General features: G+C 38.9%; 3 protein-coding genes across 4 annotated transcripts in view; 2 read left to right on the top strand and 1 right to left on the bottom strand.

Moving 5' to 3' along the window:
* The window catches only part of LOC146316168 (DNA topoisomerase I, mitochondrial), a 32,782-nt gene extending 27,496 nt beyond the window's left edge, over positions 1-5,286 (top strand). Inside the window, exons 16-20 of the mRNA XM_084734190.1 lie at positions 1,312-1,426; positions 2,139-2,266; positions 2,493-2,593; positions 3,365-3,514; positions 4,901-5,286. Of these exons, the coding sequence (XP_084590316.1) occupies positions 1,312-1,426; positions 2,139-2,266; positions 2,493-2,593; positions 3,365-3,514; positions 4,901-5,003 (597 nt within the window). The 3' untranslated portion in view covers positions 5,004-5,286. The remainder of the gene's footprint in view (positions 1-1,311; positions 1,427-2,138; positions 2,267-2,492; positions 2,594-3,364; positions 3,515-4,900) is intronic.
* A 357-nt stretch (positions 5,287-5,643) lies between these two features.
* On the bottom strand, positions 5,644-9,263 carry hsbp1b (heat shock factor binding protein 1b). Its single transcript, XM_084734189.1, has 4 exons — positions 9,077-9,263; positions 7,468-7,534; positions 7,125-7,251; positions 5,644-6,159 (listed from the first exon to the last, which is right to left on the bottom strand). Exons 1-3 carry the CDS (start codon positions 9,119-9,121, stop codon positions 7,130-7,132), a joined length of 234 nt encoding a protein of 77 aa, XP_084590315.1. The 5' UTR covers positions 9,122-9,263; the 3' UTR covers positions 5,644-6,159; positions 7,125-7,129.
* A 63-nt stretch (positions 9,264-9,326) lies between these two features.
* LOC146316166 (solute carrier family 66 member 2) overlaps positions 9,327-22,947 on the top strand; it is a 61,611-nt gene continuing 47,990 nt past the window's right edge. The window contains exons 1-3 of one of the 2 annotated variants that reach the window (XM_084734188.1): positions 9,327-9,474; positions 14,232-14,487; positions 15,021-15,154. In XM_084734188.1, the coding sequence (XP_084590314.1) occupies positions 14,279-14,487; positions 15,021-15,154 (343 nt within the window). In that variant the 5' untranslated portion in view covers positions 9,327-9,474; positions 14,232-14,278. Of the gene's footprint in view, positions 9,475-9,499; positions 9,699-14,231; positions 14,488-15,020; positions 15,155-22,947 lie in introns of those variants that run through there. The other variant, XM_084734187.1, reaches the window with a different exon arrangement.

The raw sequence follows: 22,947 nt of genomic DNA, 5'->3' as shown, positions 1-22,947 counted from the left end.
GGATTTGTTTAACTAGATCTTAGTCAAATATATTAAATCGCTACCTGCAGTGAAGTATATTCCCTATGTGCTGCTTTATTTTGGCACATTTCATTATTTTCCTTCACTCTATTATATCTACTAGAAGCAATTTTTATTTTTTTTTTTTTTGTACAGGGAACTGATGCAGACAACACAAATTGGAGCCAGTGGAAAATGAAAAGCAGATCATCTTAGCTAGTTAAAAATGGCAACAGTCAATATTTTTTCCTCAGCATTAGTTGCCATCAGCACAGAATTGCCTAGCAGTATGTTAATGATAAAGTGCAGCATATAACATCCTGTATTCTAGCTATGAAATTACAATTGCAGTAATGACAAGTTGTAATAATGCCTAAGGAGATGACATTCACAAACGCACACACTGTCATCATGGCAAGGGAGTCGGGAGGGTTGTGTGAGACGTATCTTACTTGCCCCCTCACCCTTGCAGACACCTCCATTAGCATTACAGGGGCCAAGGTAGATGGCTTGTTAGCAAGGCAGGCATGACAGCAACTGTGCAGATGTGTGTACCTGCATGCACACGTGTGTATACATGAAAACCCTCCCTGATGCTGCTTCTAATAAGCTCCTGCAGTGAGACGCGCACACATTCGTACATGTCAGTGGCCCCAGACAGCCGGGTCCTGACCCCGCGCTGATTAAACCAACCACATTATTATTGTAATCTTCATCAGAATCATCAAAATTATTCCTTCCTCTTTTCCCCCCACAGCTGCGAGCTCATGCGGCCGTTTGCTTTTCACGTTCGTGTGCTTTCATCTGTGTGTAGAAACCCATGTGTTATCTTTTCTCTCAAGTCCACATGTTTGCACCTCATATCAGTGTGTGTGCAGTGAGCATTCCTGTTTGTTTTGCTTTCACACCAGTGGTGCGCCCTTACACTCTGTTCCATCTCTTTGCTGTACTGGTGAAGCTGCAGCCATTTGACATGAGCTAATGGCTATCTAACCACCGGCTATGACAGCTCTAGCTTGTTATAATACCTGCAGAAATGTCAGGAGGGAAATCACACTGTGATCTTTTTTAATCTCCTTGCTCTAATGGATGATGATGATAATGAAGGCAGAGCTGGTATTTTATGTGTTTTATTTGTTATGGTATATTACAGATGCTTTAAACACTGCTGTGGTATGATGCCACAGTGCCACCTAGTGGTAGAGTAGCGATTCATGCTTTTGTGATGAGTGTACTGTATTTGTTCCATACCACGCTGATGTGAATGTGTCTGTTTGTCTTTGTCCTTCGTCTTCCCATTTCTCACTGCAGACAAACATGCTGAATAAGCACCTGAGTTCTCTCATGCTGGGTCTGACTGCGAAGGTCTTCAGGACATACAACGCTTCCATCACTTTACAGCAGCAGCTCAAAGAGCTCACAAACAGTAAGTCACACACACTCACTAAGCTATAAAGCAGTCTAACATCACATAAATAGAAGTTTTAAAGCGCTGGCTCATGTTCCTCCGCAGCTGGACAAGTACCAGTGGCTTTAATACTGGAGCCTTTTATCAGTCTGGTTCTTATCGTTGTCTTATTAGCTGGCTGCTTGTGTCATGGAGTCCCATGATAAGACTTTATTTTATTTTTTTTTAACTTTGTGATTCAAGATACCCTGACATCAGCCAGCTTTTCCAGTAATGCCAGGTGTACTTTATCGCTGTACCCAGTGCTGTCTTGCTCTTATCAGGGTCCCATTGGCTGCCTCAGTCACAGTTTCTCATTCAGAGATAGAAGTGTCACACTCTCTTCTCATTTCTGGACTGTCACTGAGAGCCAATCTGCTGGTTGACATGTGGTTATTGTGTGTGTGTGTGTGTGTGTGTGTGTGTGTGCGTGTGTGGATCGCAGGAAGAATGAACTAAATGAAGCTAATAGGGTTGCATAAATGAAATGAAAACAGCAGCAACCTGTAATTTTATGTGTGTGGGTGTGTGTTGAAGGTTGAGATTAGTGGTGCTGGTAGGCAATAATAACACGAGGGACACTTGCATGATTTTATCTGTTAAATGTCTGTGCAGAAGTCTGTTCAAATATGTCTTCTCAGTGGGATTTTCCCTGTTTAATACAAACAAACTGTTCTGTTACCCTTCAAAGAGTTGGACAATGTGGCAGAGAAGCTGCTGTCCTACAACAGGGCCAACAGAGCAGTTGCTATTCTGTGTAACCACCAGCGGGCGCCGCCAAAAACCTTTGATCAGTCTATGGCTAACCTTCAGGCCAAGGTAAGAACAGCTTGTCTTGGTTTATTGGACACAGTCATTCTTCACATTAACATTTCCCTCAGAATGCATTCAGAGGGAGAATGTGTCACTGTAACAGTTTATAGAAAGAAGGGCAGAATTCAAAAGACAGTAAATTTTTGTAACCTTTCCAGTCCAGTCAGTGACATTTTGAAGCTGCAGTAATCTGTACACACAAAACACGCCTGTCCTTGTGTGCTCCATCCAGATTGTTGCTCGAAAGGAACAACTGGCACTAGCAAAGACAGAGCTGAAACAGGCCAAGAAGGAGGCCAAGACCAAAGGCAGCTCAGACCCCAAGCTGCAAACGTAAGTGTTATAATAAAGATATTAAAAAAAAAAACAACAGCAAACTGTGGACAATAAAGCAATTAAAAATGATGGACAGCAATCTTTAAATACAAGCACCTCTTCAGTGGAGACTCGATCACGAGCTGTACACACAAATAATAATAGGAAGTTACCCTCCAGGAATAAACAGCTGTGGGTTAATTCTATAGGAAATGTAAGATCTCAAGAAGATAAGAACTTGAAGTCGCATTAGCTGTTTGTTAGTCCTGCTGTTAACTAACAGAGATGAACTTCCCTGCTTTTCATTTTTTTTGTCTTTGTTCCCAGAGTCTAAAGGCAATTACAAACACACAGTATGCTGCATTAATCCACATATGGATGTTTTTTGTTTGTTTTGCCTTTAATTCATCATTGAGAGGTTTACTAACTGGGATATTCACACTTCAGACAACATTGTCTAGTATTTAGCAGCACACAGAAAAGGAACACTTGGCTTTGCTGGACCTTAGATGAGAGTTTTCACTGAAAAAAGTTTGTTAAACAGTTTTTAAACTATTTTACAAGAATTCATTTATTTTTTGTAGCTGCATTGGTTTCCTGTAGGTGGGACATTTTCTGCTGCCTCCAGTTTTTACCCAAAACATTCTCTGAATAAGGCTGCTTACTCCTTTTTGTTTGCCCAGAAGGTGGAAAGAATAAAGATTGAAAGACTTGTCCAAAACAGGGGTCTTATTTCAACGAGAGGCGTCTGACTCTGTTGTCCTCACCTTTGTATCTACTTTCTGCCAGGCTGGTGGAGCGGAAGAAGGCAGCAGTGAAGCGCTGTGAGGAGCAGCTGCTGAAGATGGAGGTACAGGCAACTGACAGAGAAGAAAACAAACAGATTGCACTGGGTACCTCCAAGCTTAACTACCTGGACCCACGCATCAGTGTGGCTTGGTAAGTGATTCCTAACACTAATACTTGTACATAGACCTACCTCCACTTTTAGTCTGTACCAAAGCACAAGAGTATTGGGTCAGCCTGTTCATTTTTGACTTATGTAGGTTTTTCCAGTACTGTATGATGGTTCATTTTTCAGTGTTCTTATGGGTGCTGCAAATCACTGAAAACTTGAATTTAATGTAATCTTTTCAAGGTTTGAAAAGTGCTTTAATTTTTGATAAAATGCTTCAAATTGCTTAAAGTTTTAATTGCATTGTTTTCATAATAAATCACAGTCTGACAGAACAGATGGTTTTCAGACAAAGAAATAAGTCAGAAGCCTAATTGCTTTTGCCTTTTGCACAAAATGAAGACATGCATGGATAGCTACACGTACTGTGATCTGTCAGTCTTCACTAACGTGTCCTCTGATGAAACGGTGAACTGAAGGCTAACAGACAACATGTCACGATGTTGCTGTTTCATGAGGTTATAAAGGATGCAAAGTCTACTTCCAGACAGATGACACACATTTTAAAACATGAAAGTTAGTGTTTTCCGTAAATTTGTCACCCTTCTGTCAAATTCAATCACCGATGTATATAATCCATGTACATAAATATGTCAATACCACAGCTGTAAGGTACTGTAGAAGCTTAAAATTTACCTAGAACATGTTTGAATTTGACTTTGGAAAAGTTGTATGAACCCTGCTTCGGTGTAAATCACCATAGCAACCCGAGTAACATGGCCAAGCAGTCTTAGCTCACTGGATCTGATCAGCAACTCACCTACAGACTAACCGGTCTTATTGAAAAAACTTCAGATAAGTGTCATCGATTCTACAAGAGCCCAAAATGGCCAGGAGTATTGCATTCAAAGAATAATAATTAAGTTAAACCAAGAGTACAACACGCTCACTTTGCATTCTATGGTACTTTAATCAGATATATGAGGAATGTTTGTGGTAAAACCATCTGTCTACAATGTCTTCATCGTACAAACAGCTGGAAGGTCGTGAACAATAGCTGTCAATAATGCAGAACACGAGGTGACTCTGAACATAACTTCGCTACTGTAGCATAACTTTATTTCCAGTAAATTATTATAGGATTTATGAAGTGTAAATTTAGCTATTATTTTTTTATTTTAGCTTTTATGTTTTGTATTACTTATAATTATCCATTACAATATTTTGTTCGCCTTCAGACATTCAGTAACAGCACTAATGTCAGTAATCAATTTTTTTCACTCAACATGCTCACTGTATATAAAATGGCCCATAAATTGTCACACTCATATACAGTGCATTACTTTTATTTGAGAAAAAATTTGAAACCTATTTGAAGACTAATCATTGGCTTGAAATGAATATTTATTTGCTTTTCCCCATGTGTCCAGGTGTAAGAACATGGACGTACAAGTGGACAAAATCTACAACAAGAGCCAAAGGGACAAATTTGCCTGGGCCATCGACATGACAGAGGCAGACTTTGAGTTCTAACTTCAGACTTGTAAAACTCTACTTTCATAGTAATAGTAAGATGCAATTATGGAACCTTTCACTTTATAATACATACAGTACTTTAATATTGCATTTATTGTATCTTCATAAACTACTGATGTTGTACTCTATGAGACTGTGTGACACATTGTGTTGTTTACCGCTGTTCATTTTTGTTTGATGCTTTTGGCACTTTATTCTGAAGATAGCTATTGATTAGTTGTTTTGTTCGTACATTTTGTGTTTGCATTAATTTGAATAAAGGTTCCTACAATGCAGTAAATGACAAGGTATGGTTACAATTTGTCCAAATGAAAATATGAATGCATTGATGGAAATACCTCTAATTCCATGCAAACTAATGATGTTTTCAACTGACATTTATAGAAGATAAAGTTTTAATTCCCTATCTTATTTGACCCGTAAATGTGATATTAAAATATCATTTCAATACATATAAACAATAAGGACCAAAAAACATTTAACACTGAGACGTTCCAGATAATTTGCATTATAAAATACAACTCTGGCTTAACAAACTAACTAACAGAACACTGTGAGCACCTCAGAGTTAATTATATTGTTAAAGATTTACTCAGCACCTCTCTAATATTTATTTTGTAACACATGACAAACAGCATTGTATTAAATAGCTTTAATAGAAGAAAATCAGAATTGGAATGCATCCCACAGCTTGACAGTGCTGTTTGTAAAACACTGCAGGCTTCAGATGTTCACTGTGCCCATTTCCCATGTTGGTAGGGATGGAGGTTCTACCGGCCTGTAGCCTGTGGGTTGTACTTCTCAGCACAGGCTAGAGCAACACTGTCCCCCGTCAGCCATCACCTCGTGGGATTTAATTAATTATGATATATGATGGCAGCGGAATAACCTCCAGGTCGGCGCACAAAATCCATAACTTGCATTCCTGCACGAGCAGTTTAGGTTCTGAAGGGCATATCACACTACTCTAGCTTACAAATAACGTTCAACTTTTCAAGTCATTACATAACTGTAACCGTTTTATCACAATATTCAATATATAAAAAAGCATTTCACACTACGACACACCAAATCAATAGAAGTCATTTTCAGAATGGAAAAGTCTGCTGCTCCTGAATATAGGACCGACTTCACACCGTGTTACTTTAGGAACCTGCGGACAGACAAAAACAAATGGTCCATGATGTAGTTCATAAATACACAAGCAGACATTTTGCTTTATTTACATCTGCAAAATAAGCACAAATTCTTAATCAATTTGAGTTACTATTAAACTTTTTATAGTTTATGGCTATTCAAGGACTAAATTAAGGCTTTAAATAGTAAGACATTAGTCATCCACTTTCTGATATCTTCGTATTCGTAAGAATTTACAACACTGACTCCAAAAACGTTAGGATGTGTAAAACATACATAAAACAAAATTTGACGATTGGATAATCCTTTTGGACATAAACTCAACTAAAAACAGAACAAAGACAATGTATTAAACATTTGACCTCATCAACTAAATATATACTTATTCTGAATTTGATGCCAACAACATGTTTGAAACCAGTTAGACAAGGGCCACAAAAGACTAGGAAATTTGTGGAATGCTCAAAAAAAGCATTATTTCAAACATTCCACTTGTAGACAAGTTAAAAGGTAACTAGTCTTCCATAGCCAGACCTCTCTGCACAGTCACTGCTGGAGAAATGTCTGGCCCCTCATATTTTCATCCTTCTGTAAGGGGGAAAAAAAGAAAAACACTCTGGCTTGTTTATTTCTCAAACCAATCACAGTCGCCTTGGGCAGCACTGAGCCCTTGATGCAGCAACGGTGCTCCAGCAAAATAGTGTCGGAGGGAACTTTTTTTGGTGGAACATTTATGTGTAGCCCTGACATTAAAAAGTCGTGTACAAGCCAGGTTGGGGTGCGGTTCATCTTTTTGTGAAACTCCTTGTAAATGACTGTATGAAAAATATTACTACATGAGCTCCAGAACACTTAACTGTTGTTGGCAAATAATTCATTTGTCTTTTTTTTTTTAGTTTTAATTTATGTCTTACACAGTGTCCCAACTTTTTTGGAATCAGAGTTGTATTAGTATTTACTAGTCTACCACGTCTTTCTTACCTTCATTATGAGGCTTGACCTTCTTTAGCCTTTTCCGGTGTTGCCTCAATTTCTTCAACACCAGCCTGGGTCATCAGGTCAGCAATGTTCTTCTCCAAGTCATCAATACGCGTGCTCATCTCATCAAGTGGACAAAAAGTTAAGGAATATAAGAACTCAAAGTTGCTCTTAATGGGCGAAATAATGTGTGGGTTAATCTGTCAGTCCGTACTTTTATCATGAGAGAAAATTGTAGAGTGTGTGAAAGAGATGAGGATGCAGGAGACATCAATTTATTGTTAGACTTACTACATTTAATCAATTAACAATTGATGCTGACATTTCAAACCATTAGTTAGGATATTCCTTCCGATGATCTGGTCTGACATGGTCTGGAACTTGTCCTGCATCTGTTGCAGCAGAGTCTGGACCTGTGAAACAAATGGCACAAATATTGTAAGTACAACAATGAAGCCACAAATCTACTATCTATCTACTGATCAACACTGGTTCACTGAAGATGGCAGCCACTGAGGATGAAATAGTGAAGAGGATTTAAGTAATACTCTGTGAGTGGACTACTCACAACTAACAATACCTCTGCCAATGAAAAACATCAGCACTCCAACTCTAATGTTCCATGCCTGCGGTCTATGAATGATTTAAAAAAGCAGCAGGACAATGATAACAGAAGTATCTAGTTTCCTTGACAACAATATAAAAGCTCAGTAACCATGGGAGATGATTCTTTAGTTCACTGTGACTAATGTGCAGAAACATGAACACACAATAAATTCATACTATTCTGTACTGGTGCATTGTCTTTCAGCCAGTCACATAATGTGGCTGGATGACAGTGGTGTCTATACCCCCAGACGCTGATCAATAGTTTTAATTTCACCAAATGTATTCCTCAGACGTTAAAGACTCGCAGTTAAGAGGTGCCCTTATCTCAAGAGGCAAAATGATAAAATGAAAGTTAATTAAACACATAAATAGAAACTTATATAACAGTGTCCTTGACAAGTAAAGGTTTGAGGGGATTTTAAAAGAGGCTTTACTATGAATACAAAAGTGTATAAGGGGAAAGATATGAATATAGAAAAAACAAGCAAAAATAAAACCTTATTTATTTAGAATGATAAAAGGAAAGTTAGTCCAACATATAAATAGAAACTTGTATAACTGAGTGTTTGAGAGTTTTTTTAGCTTTACTCGACCATTTCTGTGAATACAAAAGTGTATAGAGAAAGAAAACTACAAATATAGGAAAAATGACAGAAAAAAATCAATAAATAAACCAGGGGCAATTGTTAAATAAGATAAATCTTAAAAACGAACATTTTATGATTTACGTAGATTATATTTATTTATAATAAAAACGTGTTTTATAATGATTTATGATATATTTAGTTATTTATTAGGTTATATCTAATTTATTTGATATATAAATCTAAATAAATAAATCTACCTTGTACCTTAAACGTCTCTTACTGATGCTCATCTCCATGACAACACTTAGAAACATTACCTCAGCTGTATTTGCCATATAATAGAATAAGTAACTTTGACCATTTTCACAATGAAACCATACGTTATTTAATATGAAGGAAATTGATCATGGAATAATTACTATTAGAGCAAGTGTCTCTACATAAATAACGTTACAGATTGAGCACCATGACTTGTGTTTATGTAATGCTATGCGGGTTATTCAGTTGTGATTTGGTGATGTCATATATAAGACCAACTGACCCTTACATAACGTCATCAAGCTATACAAAAGTCAGGACGTTTTGGCTTCAGTAAACAGGCTGAACACACCTTGCGCATGATCATATTTAATGATGCACATAAATAAATAGCATAAAATGACACTGATACTCTGGCTAGCGATAGCTTCCATCGTTAGCATCCCCTGCTAGCTAGGCTACTGTGGCTAACGCTAGCTTGCCATCTCGATCACGACTCACCACATTGGTAAGGTCCTGCACCGACTTGGGGTCCGTCTCAGCCATGTTGTGGTGTAAATGATTATCAGTGCCTAAACAGAACTAAAACTCGCGGAGCTGTCAGACGATTATTTTGCTATCACGTTTGTAAGTGTTGGAAATAGATAGCAGTCCCTCGCACCACCCACCGTACAGTCAGCCGTTCCACAACACAGAGAGTCTCGCGAGAGCTGCGTCATTGCTCTAAGAACTGTGGGGCATTGAGTTTTGAATTTGGAGCATGTACACTAGTGGGCTGCTAGTAGTTTTTGTTTACCTCTCATGTCCCTCCCTCCCCCAGGAAGACCCCTTGATTCAAAGCATTTGTCCACTAGAGGACACATCCCGTTAACGACCTGCATGTTTAATGCTGGAATTAGGTAAGTCTGAAAAATTACTCTGTGTGTGTGTGTGTGTGTGTTCGTGCGCGTGTGTGCTTGTGCGGGCACCTCTCTCCTCCTCTCCTGTGCCCGAGTCAGGATTTGATTTGGAAGTTGGAGCTGCCAGGGAACCGCAGGGAACACAGTGTGTTTTGACGCGGAAACAGTTGTGTGAGTGTGCGTGTGTGCTTTTTTTGTTTTGGGCTGTGGAGAAGTGAATGCAGGTAAGTGAAGTTGAAAGTCCTCTATGTTTTTCCTTTAAATAGTTAAATATTAAGTTCTGCCTCCTAAACAGGCATAAAATCAGTATCAGGAGCGATACACGCTCTGTCCGGTGGGAACCTGTACGTGTTGTGATATCGCATTTTAAAGCTTAAATTACACTTTTGGAGCAAATACACAGACTTTATCATAGAAGGTTTGTTTTGGGTTGTTTGGATGAATTCGATATCACAAACTTACTAATAGTACTTTATAACAGTGTAACCGGACGGTGTAATGCATTAGCAGCGTCTTTCTGAGCTGTACTCGTTGTACTGCAGCGAACTGTAGTTGCCCAGTAGCCCAAAATTGATGTCTGTATGTTCAGGCATGTTAGTGACCCAACCCCGGGAAGCTATGCTTTGCTTGCATAACACAGTTTGTTCTGTTACTGTAGAGGTGTACCAGCACATTTATGCTCCTGAGTGATAGTTAACTCACACCACCAGGTTTAAGGAAATAGCTGAAGACCCCTTGGATTGTTGAATCCCTGAGTAATGTTTAACCGTAGGAAACCTGTAAAAAGGCAATAATGGATTGCGTCCAAGGCTTCATCTGCAGTTTTACATTCACTTTTTAGGGGTGTGCCATGTTGTATCATTCACAACATATGGTCATATTTTTTTTTTTGTCAAATCATTTTGTGATAATGGCAGTTAATTTTCATAGTTGATGAATCAGTCCATTATTTTTTCGATTAATCAATTAATAGCTGCTGGTTTGAAAGTATCAGAAAAGGGTGAAAAATATTGTTTAGTGTTTCCTAAAGCCCAAGATGACGTCCTTTATGTCTGTGTTATTGACAACCCAAAGATATACATTTTTCTGTCAGAGAGAAGTAAAGAAACCACAAAAATTTAAGAAGCTGAAATCTTTTTCCTTAAAAAAAAAAATTCAAACGAATAACCAATAATCAAAATTGTTGGTGATTAATTAAATATTAAATTAGTAATCATTGCAGCCCTAATGGTAATGTTGTGATGGAGGAGTTAGTTTGAAAAGGGAAGTGATTTCAGTATTGTGGAAGTGGTTTGGTTACAAAAGATCAGATGTACAGTAAACCACGTTAATAAAGAAGTGCAAGAAAACTGTGACAACAAAAGGGAACAATGCAACAAACTAGTTTCACCACCTCCAGCAGAAGCATCTGGTTGAGTGGAGGAGAGCTCAACAGCTATTGTGAGTCATAAACCAAACATATTTTTCAGTATTTTGTCATATTGTTAAGAATATTGTTATTGCAAAATACACAAAAATATTGTGACATCATTTTAGGGTTGCATTGACCATCCATTGATGCTGATACCAGTATTATTTTGCAACGATCCCTCAAAAATTGTTAAGACTAATGATAAAGATATGTAACAGAGACAGAATATTTTGCAGTTTAACAATAAACACGGTGGCCCAAAATGACATCAGGGCACTGAAAATGTAAACTTTCACTGGTATTTGTTAATCATTATAAATAAGTATAAATTAAAAAAAAAAACATGGAGCAAAAGATGAGTATATATTAAAGGAGTGTGCCGTATTGTATTGTTCACAATATATTTCAGGCTAAAAAAATCATTTATGTCATGATAAGGGCAATTACAACTTGGTGACAGAATGACGTTACACACAGTAGCAACAATAGTGGTTGAAAAGTAGGTTCAAGTAGCATTGCTATAGGCTCCATGGTGGAGGAGGTTTTTTTTCCAAAAAGGAGACAAACTTCAGGAGTGTTGAAGTGGTTTGATTACAGAAGATCAAACTAATTTCACCACCTGGAGGACAGGTGGTGAAATTTGGACCCGGCTGAGTACAAGGAGAGACAAAAATCCAGCAAGCAGAGCTCAGCAGCTATTTTGAGTTCAAAACCTAAGATGTGTTTCAGTATTTTTGCCATATCCTCAAGAATATTATTATCACAGAATCCCCTGAAATATATTATTCTAGCTCTACTTCACCCATCCCTAATATGTTAAACCTGAATTAAGAAAAAGGATCAAATATATACAGAATGCTGCATTTAAAGCTAACAAATAAAAGCAATCTGCATTATGTTCAGTTAAAAAATTTTGGCATATTGGTGCATATCAGACAACATATATGCCAATGCCAATATAGACTGATACAGCTATGATAGACTCATACTGGGCTCTGGTTAATGGCAGCCATATTGATAATGAGGGTAAACACAGGTGTTACTAATGATGCTAATTAAGTTCCCATTTCGTAACAGAGCCTTTCCAGTGGGCCTACATGCAGAATAGCAACACCCAGACTCTGTTTGGCCTGAATGGAATTGATTTTTAATTAGTATCATTGGTAACACCTATGTTGACCCTGCTTTTTCATATCAATATGGCTGCCATGGGAAAATGTCTATAATCTTAACTTTTGAAACTGCTCAACAGAAATGACAGGGAGACATACGCTGGAGTTTAGATAACTTTTGCTCTACCTGATCCTTCTAACCCTCAGAGCAGTGAGGTCTTGGCTGAGACACTGACATCCTTATGTTCTTACTTACAGCTGAGTAATGTGAAATCACAGATGTCTAACGAGTAATCAGACCCTGTTCATCTACTGAATGACTATCTGTGCTCCAAGTACAGCTGCATCTGCTGGTGTCGAAACAGCCTGTTATCAGAAATCATACCCTTCCTGAGTGTGATAAAAAAGTTAGGAGAGAACCCGTTGGTGAAGTTTTTTTACTTTGTCAGGAGATAAGTATTTAGTGTGTTGGCTGGCTCGCTAAGCTATACTGAGTGACTTGTCAGCTGACACTGACTGCCAAGTATGTATGGGAACACAGGACTTTAGATATATGCTTGTCCTTTGTTACAGATATGACAATGAAAATTATATTGTTGTTTAGTGACACTGTTATTATTAAACAGCCACAAGAAAAATCATACAAAAATCACGTCACAGTTTTCTGTACTTATCACTCTTTGCAACATATTGTCTCTTACATCAAGCATGTCCACATACCATTTCCTTGTCCAAGGGTTTGTTAATCAGTATTAGAAAATCACATTGTTTGAAATGTAATGAATCACTCTGTTCTGTAGTGTGTACTAGAGAGAGGGAAGTTCTAACAGTGACCCTTTAGAAATTGGCATCACACCCTCAAGAATGCCTGATAACACCTGCTGGAAAACACCACTACATTAAAGATTAAAGTACTCAAGCACCAGAACTAGCTGTACTGCAGACAGAACAGTTCTGTTAATAACATGTTTAAATATGTGAACACCGTCAGTAATAAGGTAACTACTCTGCACAATTTACAAACCCACTGTATGACTGACTGCATTAAAAAGGTTTCAAATCATTTTTTCAGATAATGAGTTCTGCTTGTGTTATCATTTGATAATGGTGGAGCTGTTACAGTAACTATAGTGTATATATGTAGTATTAAACAAGGTCGTCATTAAGTCAGTTGAAAAACAATTGTGGGAAACCCCAGTTTAGAGTCCAAGTTTGTATATAGTAATACTCATAGTACATACATTTTTTCACCTTTTGCACCACTTATATTCACATAACCCCCATGTGTCTGACCACCTCTTCCTGTACAGCATGTGTCTTAGTGTATCTGTGCATGTTTGGATTACAACATGAAACTGCTTTTAGTTTTCTAAAGAATATGTTCCTATTATTGATTACCAAATAATTAGCTCCATTAATTCATTTTAAAAAGCAAAGCAGAAAAACGTAATTGCCAAATGTTTTAGTGAAAGAATAAAACAATATTGAGTTAGCTTGGTTTGACAGACTAATCAGTCAGTAAGGGAAATTCTTTTTTCAGACTGATTCACCAAGCTTTGGTCACCTTGCTGAAATGCAGGGAAAGAGAAATACGGGCATATTCAACCTAAAACATCAGGAGACGTTGACTTGTGTACAGTAGCTACAGAAAAGAGTCTGTGCTCACGTGGTAGTTTAACTGTCTCTACACATGGCCAAAGCCTGGAACTTGTATATTGTACTGTTGTTTATTTTTTTAGACTAAATCTAAAGATATTGTCAGGTTTACATAAGTTTGGCCTAGGGCTGCATACTTATTTTCATTGTCAATAAATCTGTTAATTATTTTCTTGATTAATCCGTTAGTTGTATGGTCTATAGACTGTGAGAAAATGGTGAAAAATTTATTCCAAAGCCTAAGATGACATCCTCAAAGGTCTTGTTTTGTTTTTTTTGCAGTTTTCCCATTTGGCCAGAGCCATGGTCTTTCCTCAGTTTGATTTCTGTTGTTGTGAGACAGAGTGTTGTGCAGTCAGCAGGGACAGTTATTTGAAAAATTCAAAAAACAGACTGGTCCATACATAACTGAGGCATTTAAATGCAATCAGCTTAATATGTTTACTACTGCTTGGCTCTTAGGGAATGTTAAATCCAGGCCCTGTAACTGAGCCCTGGTTACCTTGGAACATCCATCAGTAATAACTCTGCTGAATCACATTATTTTGACAGCGACTTATCATTTTGCTGCCCCGCAGGTGCAACAATTAGACCCCCTGGACACCCCTGAGCGTCTCTCGCTGTGATGGATGAAGAGGTTGTTCTGCAGGAGGAGGACTTGGAGGGATCATGGACGTTGCTGTCCTGGCTGGCCTCCTGCCTCATGGTGTTCGGGGGAGCCCTGCCCTATGTGCCCCAGTACCAGGAGATCCAGAGGAGCAACAACAGTGAGGGCTTCTCCACCAGAGTCTGCCTGGTGCTGCTCATTGCCAACATCCTGCGCATCTTCTTCTGGTGAGGAAGACCGGGAACAGCCTGTTTTCGTATAATATGAGTTCTTGTCAGTCTTTCATATTTTTTCTGTCTACTACTTACTTTGCTTTCTTCCTTTTTTCCCTTTGAAAGCAAATGTTAGGTCTTACAAGGTCATTCCTCTGAGTCTTGGTGTCAGAAATTAATGAAATGGGAACAGAATCACAGACTGAAATGAGATTGATTATATGCTCTGAGATGTGTGTTGTTCACTTTGAGGCTTTTTCTTAAATCACTTTACACATCAGGGAGCACAGGTCATTGTTCTGACTGGAGGGACAGAAGAGGGAATTTAATAGGTTCTTTGTCGTGTCTGAGTAGAATATTGTTTTATTCATAGTCTTGCCATGCTGCTTTAGCCGATATGACATATCCTGTAATAAAACCCAAAGAATTTAACCGAATAGTCATGTGATGTTTGCCTTGTTGAAGATGTCAGCACTGTATTTTTAGATTGCTTTCTACAACTTCTCTTCATGTGGAATGTGATTGGTGTTTTGGTTGCGTTTTCACAGGATAGGGAAGCAGTTTGAGCTCACCCTGCTGCTCCAGAGTGTGGTGATGATCATCACCATGTTTGCCATGCTCCACCTCTGCTGCACGGTCCAAAACACCAACCGAGTGAGCACCAAGCAACACCGACTTTTAGGTAACCGGCTCTGCGCCAAAACTGTCTTGCCAATCTCAGCATTCATAACAAACAAAACTGACACAACAGCATAATCACTGTCATGTACACACAGCACTTACAATTCCTTTCAGGGTAGTGAACCATATATCCAGCATGCCACTTCTCTGTGTCAGCAGTTTAGCTGCCAAATGCTTCAACTCCTACGTCTTGCCAAAAGAGGGGGCCATTGGAAAAGCTTAGATGGCAAGGCTGCTGTTTTCAAAATGCCTCACCTCTGTTATGACAGCCACTTTTTTACTACTACTACCTAGAGGTTTAAACATGTGCTGCTGTTCACTGGGAATGGTGAAGCCAGAGGGGTAATGAAAATAATGTCATCACAGATATCAAGATATGTAAGAAAGTGCCTGGCAAAACACAAATGTCCTGTGGATATATTAGTTGCTGTGCTGTCACAAATCAGATTTGTCTATTCTGGGCACGACTATGTGTGTGTGTGGACTTGGGGTCTAAATTTCAGACTCGCAAAATTGGCCTGGAGCCATGGTATTGTTATCTCATAGGGGGACCACTATACTGCAGCAAAGCTCAATATTTCATTGCTTTTTTGTTAGCATAACAAACATATTTTCAACATACTTAACAAAAACAAATGCAAACAACAGTTTCCATTTTTATATACATCAGTTACACCCCATTTACACCTGGTATTTAAATGCGACCTGTGTCTAGATATTTTATCCAGATAGGCAAAAACACATGTTAATACAAGGTTTAAACGCTATAGGATAAGATCTGCCACACCACATTTGGAGAGTGAGTCTGGCTTGCTTTATGGTCAGATCTTGCATATGTATGTGTAAATGCAGTTCATACACTAATCTGAATAATTTATCCGCGTATAGATCACATTTTAATACCAGGTGTAAATGGGATGTTAAACACAAACTCAGCAACTCTTCTGTCACTTTGAATGGGCCATTAATACAACTGATGAAAATGGCTACCTGAGCGTTGTCGGTTTTGTCGGTGTTACTGTCAAACACCATAGAGTAAGTGGTGAAAGCTCTAGCTTGGTCGTGTAGCTGATCACAAATTTCACGTTAATTTGTTAATTTGTTCTGCCACTGTGTTTGCTGATACAGACATATTGCTGAGTTGTTATCTTCCGGACATAGAACATCATTGAATTGCAACATGCAATCCCTCAGAAATAGGGCTGGCAGATTGAGACCCCTGGGCAAGAGAATGCATCGTATTAATGACAGGTCCCCACAAATATAGCAACAACAAGTGAGTGAGTGTGAGTGTGTGTGGAAGTGGATGAGGCATTGGTGCAGAGTGAGGGGGAGTTGGAGAGGGAATGGAGAGGGCTAAGATTAAGCAAAACAATATTGGCATACACTGTGCGTTGTGTGTGTGTCTGTCGTATCTGCAGAGGGACGAGCCTATCCAAGATTATTTTCAGGGTCACTCTTTATAGGGTGCTGTCTTTTATGGGTAATTGTATTTTTTTTTTTACAGATGCTCGAGTTGATTGCTTTTGCAAATGGGCTGACAGACACTCAATCTAAGTAGAATTTTTATTAGATAACTGCCTATGGAGTGAAACTGAATGATGGAATCTTGTAATACTGATTGTGACAAGCAGAACGCTTTATTAAAGACATAGATTATAGTAAGTGTTTCATTTTTATGGTCATTGATTTGTAAGGACTGAAATTGTTTTTTCTATTCAGAAAAACTGGATATATGTGTGATATGTGTTTCTGTCTGTAGCAATTCTTTTCAAATGATTGAGAAACTAGAGATTACATCTGTTTGGACATAAGAGTAATGGTCATTTTTATCATAGGCATCTGTGCCTCTTGTTTCAGCAAAGAGCTGGTGTATTACTCATCATGAGTAAGGCCCACGCTAAAACTTTTTCATGGTGAATAGAATAATTTATGACGACTGGTGGTGGTTTTCTTGTTTTATCTGAGGGTGGATGATTTTCGTAGGCTTTATGCCTCTGCTCTGTATATTGCACATAGTGTATGTTGGACAGTTCGTCTGCCTGCAAGCCAGTGATGCACTTAGTTTGTCTGCTGTGACCCGGGTTACTAAAATGCAGTGCGACCACCCTCTTACATCAACGCCCCTCCTCTCTCTGAAGGGCGGGCCTGAGGTCCGGTTTCACAGAGTGCGGATATGATGGGGGATGGTGGGGTCAGACCAAGAATAGATCAGAACAGCCTTCCGTCCCCACTGTCCGCTCCTCCCTGCATCACTAAGTCTTTCCAGCAGATCAGGGTCATCTCTATGCAAAGTAGCTTCTTCTCCCCAAGACGCACGTTGGCATGATTTCTAACTATCTTTGAAGGTCTTTCAAGCTGAGCTCTCTTTCCTGTCATTTCTCCGCTACCCACCCAGCACCCCTCTCTGCTCTTTTATCTTTCTCTTCTTCCACCTCCCTTCTTTTTTGCCACCTTCCTCCACTGTTCTTCTTCTGTGCTCTCTCTTCTTCCTGTCCGTCTGTTGCTGTCTCATCCACTCCCACCTCTCCTCCTCCTCTTCCCTCCTCTAACTTCTGATTTCAGACGGGACATCTGAGACTGACGTCCATGTTTTCCATACAAGGGTCCCCCTGTGTTCCTGCTGCCCGCCTGCCAACACCTGCTTCCTACTTACTGACCTCAATTTCCATTTCCGAAACACACTCACACACATAGGAAACACACAATCTGAAAGATAAGGTGTAATGGAAAACTACTTGTCACCTGCCAAGTCAGATTCATACCTGTTACACTCTGTTGTTGGTGGTTTCCTTTTTCAATATTTGTGAAGGCATCTCTTGCCACGTGTGTATTAGGGTTTGGCCGATGATGGCAGATAGTTATGGACCACTGAGCCCTAAACCATCATAACATCGTAAAGCCTTCTGTATTCGAGGTTGTGTTTCCTCTCAGAGTTGCCGAAAGGCAGGAGTTGTTTGGTGAAGTTCTGTTTTTAACATGTGGGACACGAGCTGCTGCTGCTGGCAATTGCACTGTGCCTCCATGTCCATTTATTATTTTCTTATTAAAAGTGCCCGGTCAGGTGAATCCAAGGCACTCAGTTATTTTGACTTAAGTGGTGTTTGTCTTTTCTGTCAACTGCTGTTCATAATGTTTCCAGCAACAACAACTATATTATCGTCCATCACAGTGTTTCACAGTGGATGTTGTCATATGTCAGTAAAGTAGAAATCACCCAACCCTCGTGTGTACAGTATGCTACTATACTAGTGTGTATACTAGGGTTGGGTACTGAACTGAATGACGTAAGTAATACTGAGTACAGATTTACTTAAAATCAGCTGGTGCCAAATTTCAGTACCTAAGAGAGCATTAGCCTGTTGAATAAGTTGTTGTTGGGGATAAATGTTTTTGTTCACTGTCTTGATGGACAATGGCTTAACATTGTTAGCCAACACTCGGCCACTGGCTGCATCTTAAATTCCTTACCAACATGCTATTTAGTACAATACAACAGTTTGTGAGATTTTTTTAGTGTGTCTTAAATCTTTGTACACACCAATGGTGTGTGAATTGCATACTATTTATTAGGGGTGTCACAATTTCAATATTAAATTGAAATGACTTTTTGATTTCAAAAATTGAATCAAAAAGCGGAATTGGCAATCCCGCCAGTATTTGTTTCTCTCCCCACCCTCATCTGCTTGCAGCATCCACTGCACGTCTGAAGAAAAAGCAACACTAACACTGTGTAGCTTACCAGTTGTAATGTCACACTTTAGAACATATAAACTACCTTTGCAGAGAATAATTTGAAAATGTTAAATTGCAGTTGTCAAATTGCAATCATCTTTTGATCCTTACAAATCAAGACTCAATAATCTGACAGTGCCATAACCATTGATTTGATTCAGAGTCATATGAAATCGTGGATTTGGAGAATCGTGACACCCCTACTATTTATAGATTAGTATTACATCATGCAAGTAAGGGTATTAACAACAACAGCAACAACAACTACATAACAGAAAGGATATGTGCATGTGACATGTGCTTCCTCTGAGACACAGACAACTGTTAAATGTCCTGCTGACAGACTGACAGGCTGCAGGTTGTAGGGACGGATTTAGGAGGGGAAAGAGGGGTAGCGAGGGATTTTATTTTGTGTGTAATGTTCTAAATAAATAAGAAAATGTTGTAAATAAATAAGAAAATGTTCTAAATAAATAACAATAATAATGTTGAAATTGAGAAGTTTGAGCGCAATTTTACAGCTGTCTCAATGAGTTTACCTGTCTAAATAAAGTTTAAATAAAATTTAATACAGTTTGTGTTATTACAGGAGTACTGTTGGGTACCAGCACTGAACTCCATATACCAGCAACATATCAGTTCAACCCCACTGTATGCTGTGGTCATTTTCTTTATTTTAGTGGTATCTGCTTAATTCTGCTCTGTGTATCACCTGTGGGTCTTCAGTAGGCGACAGACAAACTGTGGCAGTCTGCTTTGATTCAAAATGCAAAATGCAGCCAGCTATGCATTGTTGCCGCAATCCTAAATGCTTTGACATGATTTGCTTAAAATAATCACATTCAGGCCTTTTTGAAAATAGGCTTGTTTGTTTGAGTTCCAGCCTGAGATTAATTGTCCCCTCTCCACTAAACCTGTTGGTCTGCTTTCATAGTTGTTTACTGTTTCCATCCCAGGTACGTTTACGCAGCACTTTCCTCAACAAAGTACAGATGTTTACCTTTGTTGGCAGGAAACAATGCTGGATCTCAGTCTAGTGAAAGCAGGGAAAAAAAGCGAACAATGTCTAGGTGGAGCCATGTTAACGTGACTGAAAGAGTGCGGTCCACAAAGAGGGAAAGAAGCGTTCCTCTTCCACAAACCTCCTAGGAAAGAAATGTGCTCTTGTTAGCATTGCCAGAATGCCAGTAATCTCATATAGCAGACCACCTTTTCAGGTCAGACAAAACTGTGTGAAATTAAATACATACAGTACTTTACCTTTAAACACAAGTAGAAGTACCATACATAGCTTTTTTGTTGTTGATATTCACATCGAAGTGGTCTGCATTTTTTATGTGTTCCCATTTTTCCCCTCTTAATATAAAATATACAATAATTTCCCAAAGACGCACACACACACACACACACACACACACACACACACACACACACACACACACACACACACACAGATTGTCTGTAGGACAAACGTCGAGCAACATGGACACACTTGGAGTGCAGATTTTTTTCAAGCGTCGCCTTTTCATTTAAGTGGAAGCTGAGACAGAATCAACATAATTAGACCAAATTGAATTTTCTAGCTGGGTCACCTTCATTATCATTAATGAGCAAGTATGGAGTGGGTGAATCAAACTTTTTTTGTGTGTGTGTGTGTGTGTGTGTGTGCATGCTTCTATGTGGGTGAGTGCACGTTGGCATAATTTACATCAGATCTTTAATGCTGCTTCATTCTGGTGATGTTGCTCTAAGTACAAAATGAAAGGTCAGCAAAAACCGAAGCAGTTTTTGATCTGTGTCAGCATTGTTACAAAGTTCATTATAATGTTATCCTTCACATAATCACCCACAGAGGCAAAACCCCATGAATCTACATGAATATGTGACAATGTGTTCTGAATTAATTCAGTGGTGAAAATATGTTGAAAATGAACTGACTGACTTTTTGATCATGAACCAAACAAACTGGAGCTTCATCCGCGGAGTCTTTGTAATGGTCCGTACACTGAGCTGACTCAGAGTTATGACTTTGCAGTGACTTCCCGTGGCTGCTTCAGGGTGCCACATTAACAGTCCTGGCCTTATGATGCAGGGATTTAAAGCTGATAGGGAGCGAGGGGAGAGAATATGTTCAGAGACAAATGTGACCTCAGGCTCAGTGTCACGCCTGGTGCAATGAAAGTGTGGAGTAAATTTGAACATATGAAAGCAGCAAGTGCAAAACAGAGTAAGGACAAATGAGGGAACAGTTATTGCTTACATGTAGTATTCTGTGAACTATTTAAATATCAAAAATTAATGAGTTGATTTGAGCAACCAGAAGAACTTTAGATCCAGCAAAGAGTGGAACAACATCCTCCTCTACTGGCTGGATTGAGTAAAGCACACCTGACTGCTGAAACACATTTGATCTCAGTACATAAGCTATTTTTTTAATTGCTGTGCATGAGTTTTATATTCTTTACAATATTTTTCCACATTTAACCAGCCGACCCTCTCAGCTCTAACCCACAACACCACTTTGTGTGTCACCTAGCAAAGAGCCACAATTACTTTCTAACATCCTGTTTGTGGGAGCCGGCGAGAGCTTACCAGACCATAAACAGAGGAAGAGATGGGACTCCTGATAGCTGGCGTTGACCCTGCGGTCATCCTTAAAACCGCTAGCACTCAAGTGGTGAAAGCAATTTCAATTTGCTCCAGATAACCTCTGTTAGGAGAGGGTAGACAGAGCAGACACCTGACACGTGACAGGAATGGTTTAAACACTGTGTGCTCGGTAAGTGGCTAATTCATTGTCTGTAATGTTGCAAAATTAACTTTCATTCTACTTTTATATACTCAGCCAAGAAATCATCACCACATGCACTATTTTCCAGCAACTTATTGCCTCATAAATTCACAGCAGCTCTCTGCTGATCCAAACTGGTAACTAACTTGAGTCCTTGAGGCTGTCTTGAAGCCGAAAATTCATTGAGGGCCAGCTCATTTGATTTGGAGTATACCTTTTAAATAAATGACTGCATCAATAGACACATAACTGCTGCTGGGGGCTCAGTGCATTTTTCTCAAAGAAAACTTGAGGTGAGGGAAAACAATACATTTTATTTTTCACCTCCAATATGCATATTTTACAAGGCTGCACCCAAAGGTAAAGCATGGACTTCCCAGTCTCAAGGCTGCTTCTTGGTCTAAGTATGCTGATACACCATTTTAAGACCATTGTAAATGTAATTTAAGACCTATTTCACGTCCATACTGGCAAAATAGTACATATGGATTTATGCATTTGTGTTTATCGGTTTGATGTTGGTTTTGTTTTGTAGTTGCGTGATAAATAAAACAATTTCCCACAAATACATTTAAAAGCAAGACTGAAGTGAAATCCAACTTTATAAAAGTAACATTACCTTAATAATTAAATTTTTAACACCTGTGGAAATCGTGTTTAAGACATTTTAAGGCCTAAAACTCAGATTAATGGATTTTAGACTTTTTAAAGATCTACATGAGTCCCGTGTAGGGTTGACTACTGTAGGGATGACTTGGTACTTCAACAGAATATTAACACAATAAATAAATCACCAGAAATGTGGATACAACGACTAAGTGCGTAAAGGCAAATAAAACAGCTAGACGAGTCTGGAAAGTTCAGAAAATTACATCACTTTACTGTAATGCAGCCTATATCGCTGGGAAAAGACAACACTTATACCACATCAGGATATAACGATTTAAAACAATATCTAATCTCATATCACAATATTGATATATTATCACCAGCCCTACTACATTTATATGAGTGCCGTGTGTGTGTGTGTGTGTGTGTGTGTGTGTGTGTGTGTGTGTGTGTGTGTGTGTGTGTGTGTGTGTGTGTTTTGTTGTGTCTTGTAGGTTGGTGAGTCTTTTACACTTACATGTCTCTGTTGCATTTGTTCCTGACTTTGACCCAATACACTGTCACAGTAATTACTGAATGGTGCAGTGCAGAGTATGATGACTCTGCCACTCACCCTTATCTGCAACATTATGGCAGCACTGCAGTGGGACGAATCAGGT

The sequence above is a fragment of the Lutjanus erythropterus genome, chromosome 13 (assembly GCF_056507025.1).
Source record: "Lutjanus erythropterus isolate fLutEry1 chromosome 13, fLutEry1.hap2, whole genome shotgun sequence".
NCBI classification, from domain to species: domain Eukaryota; kingdom Metazoa; phylum Chordata; class Actinopteri; order Lutjaniformes; family Lutjanidae; genus Lutjanus; species Lutjanus erythropterus.
Note: the sequence above shows the minus strand (reverse complement) of the source record. Positions and strands in the feature narration are given on the sequence as shown.

Coding starts and splice junctions, on each gene's coding strand:
- hsbp1b (XM_084734189.1), bottom strand. CDS start 9,121: ATGGCTGAGACGGACCCCAAGTCGGTGCAGGACCTTACCAATGTG. Junction 7,535..9,076: donor TGCAGGACCTTACCAATGTG/GTGAGTCGTGAT, acceptor TTTGTTTCACAG/GTCCAGACTCTGCTGCAACA. Junction 7,252..7,467: donor AGACCAGATCATCGGAAGGA/ATATCCTAACTA, acceptor CTTTTTGTCCAC/TTGATGAGATGAGCACGCGT.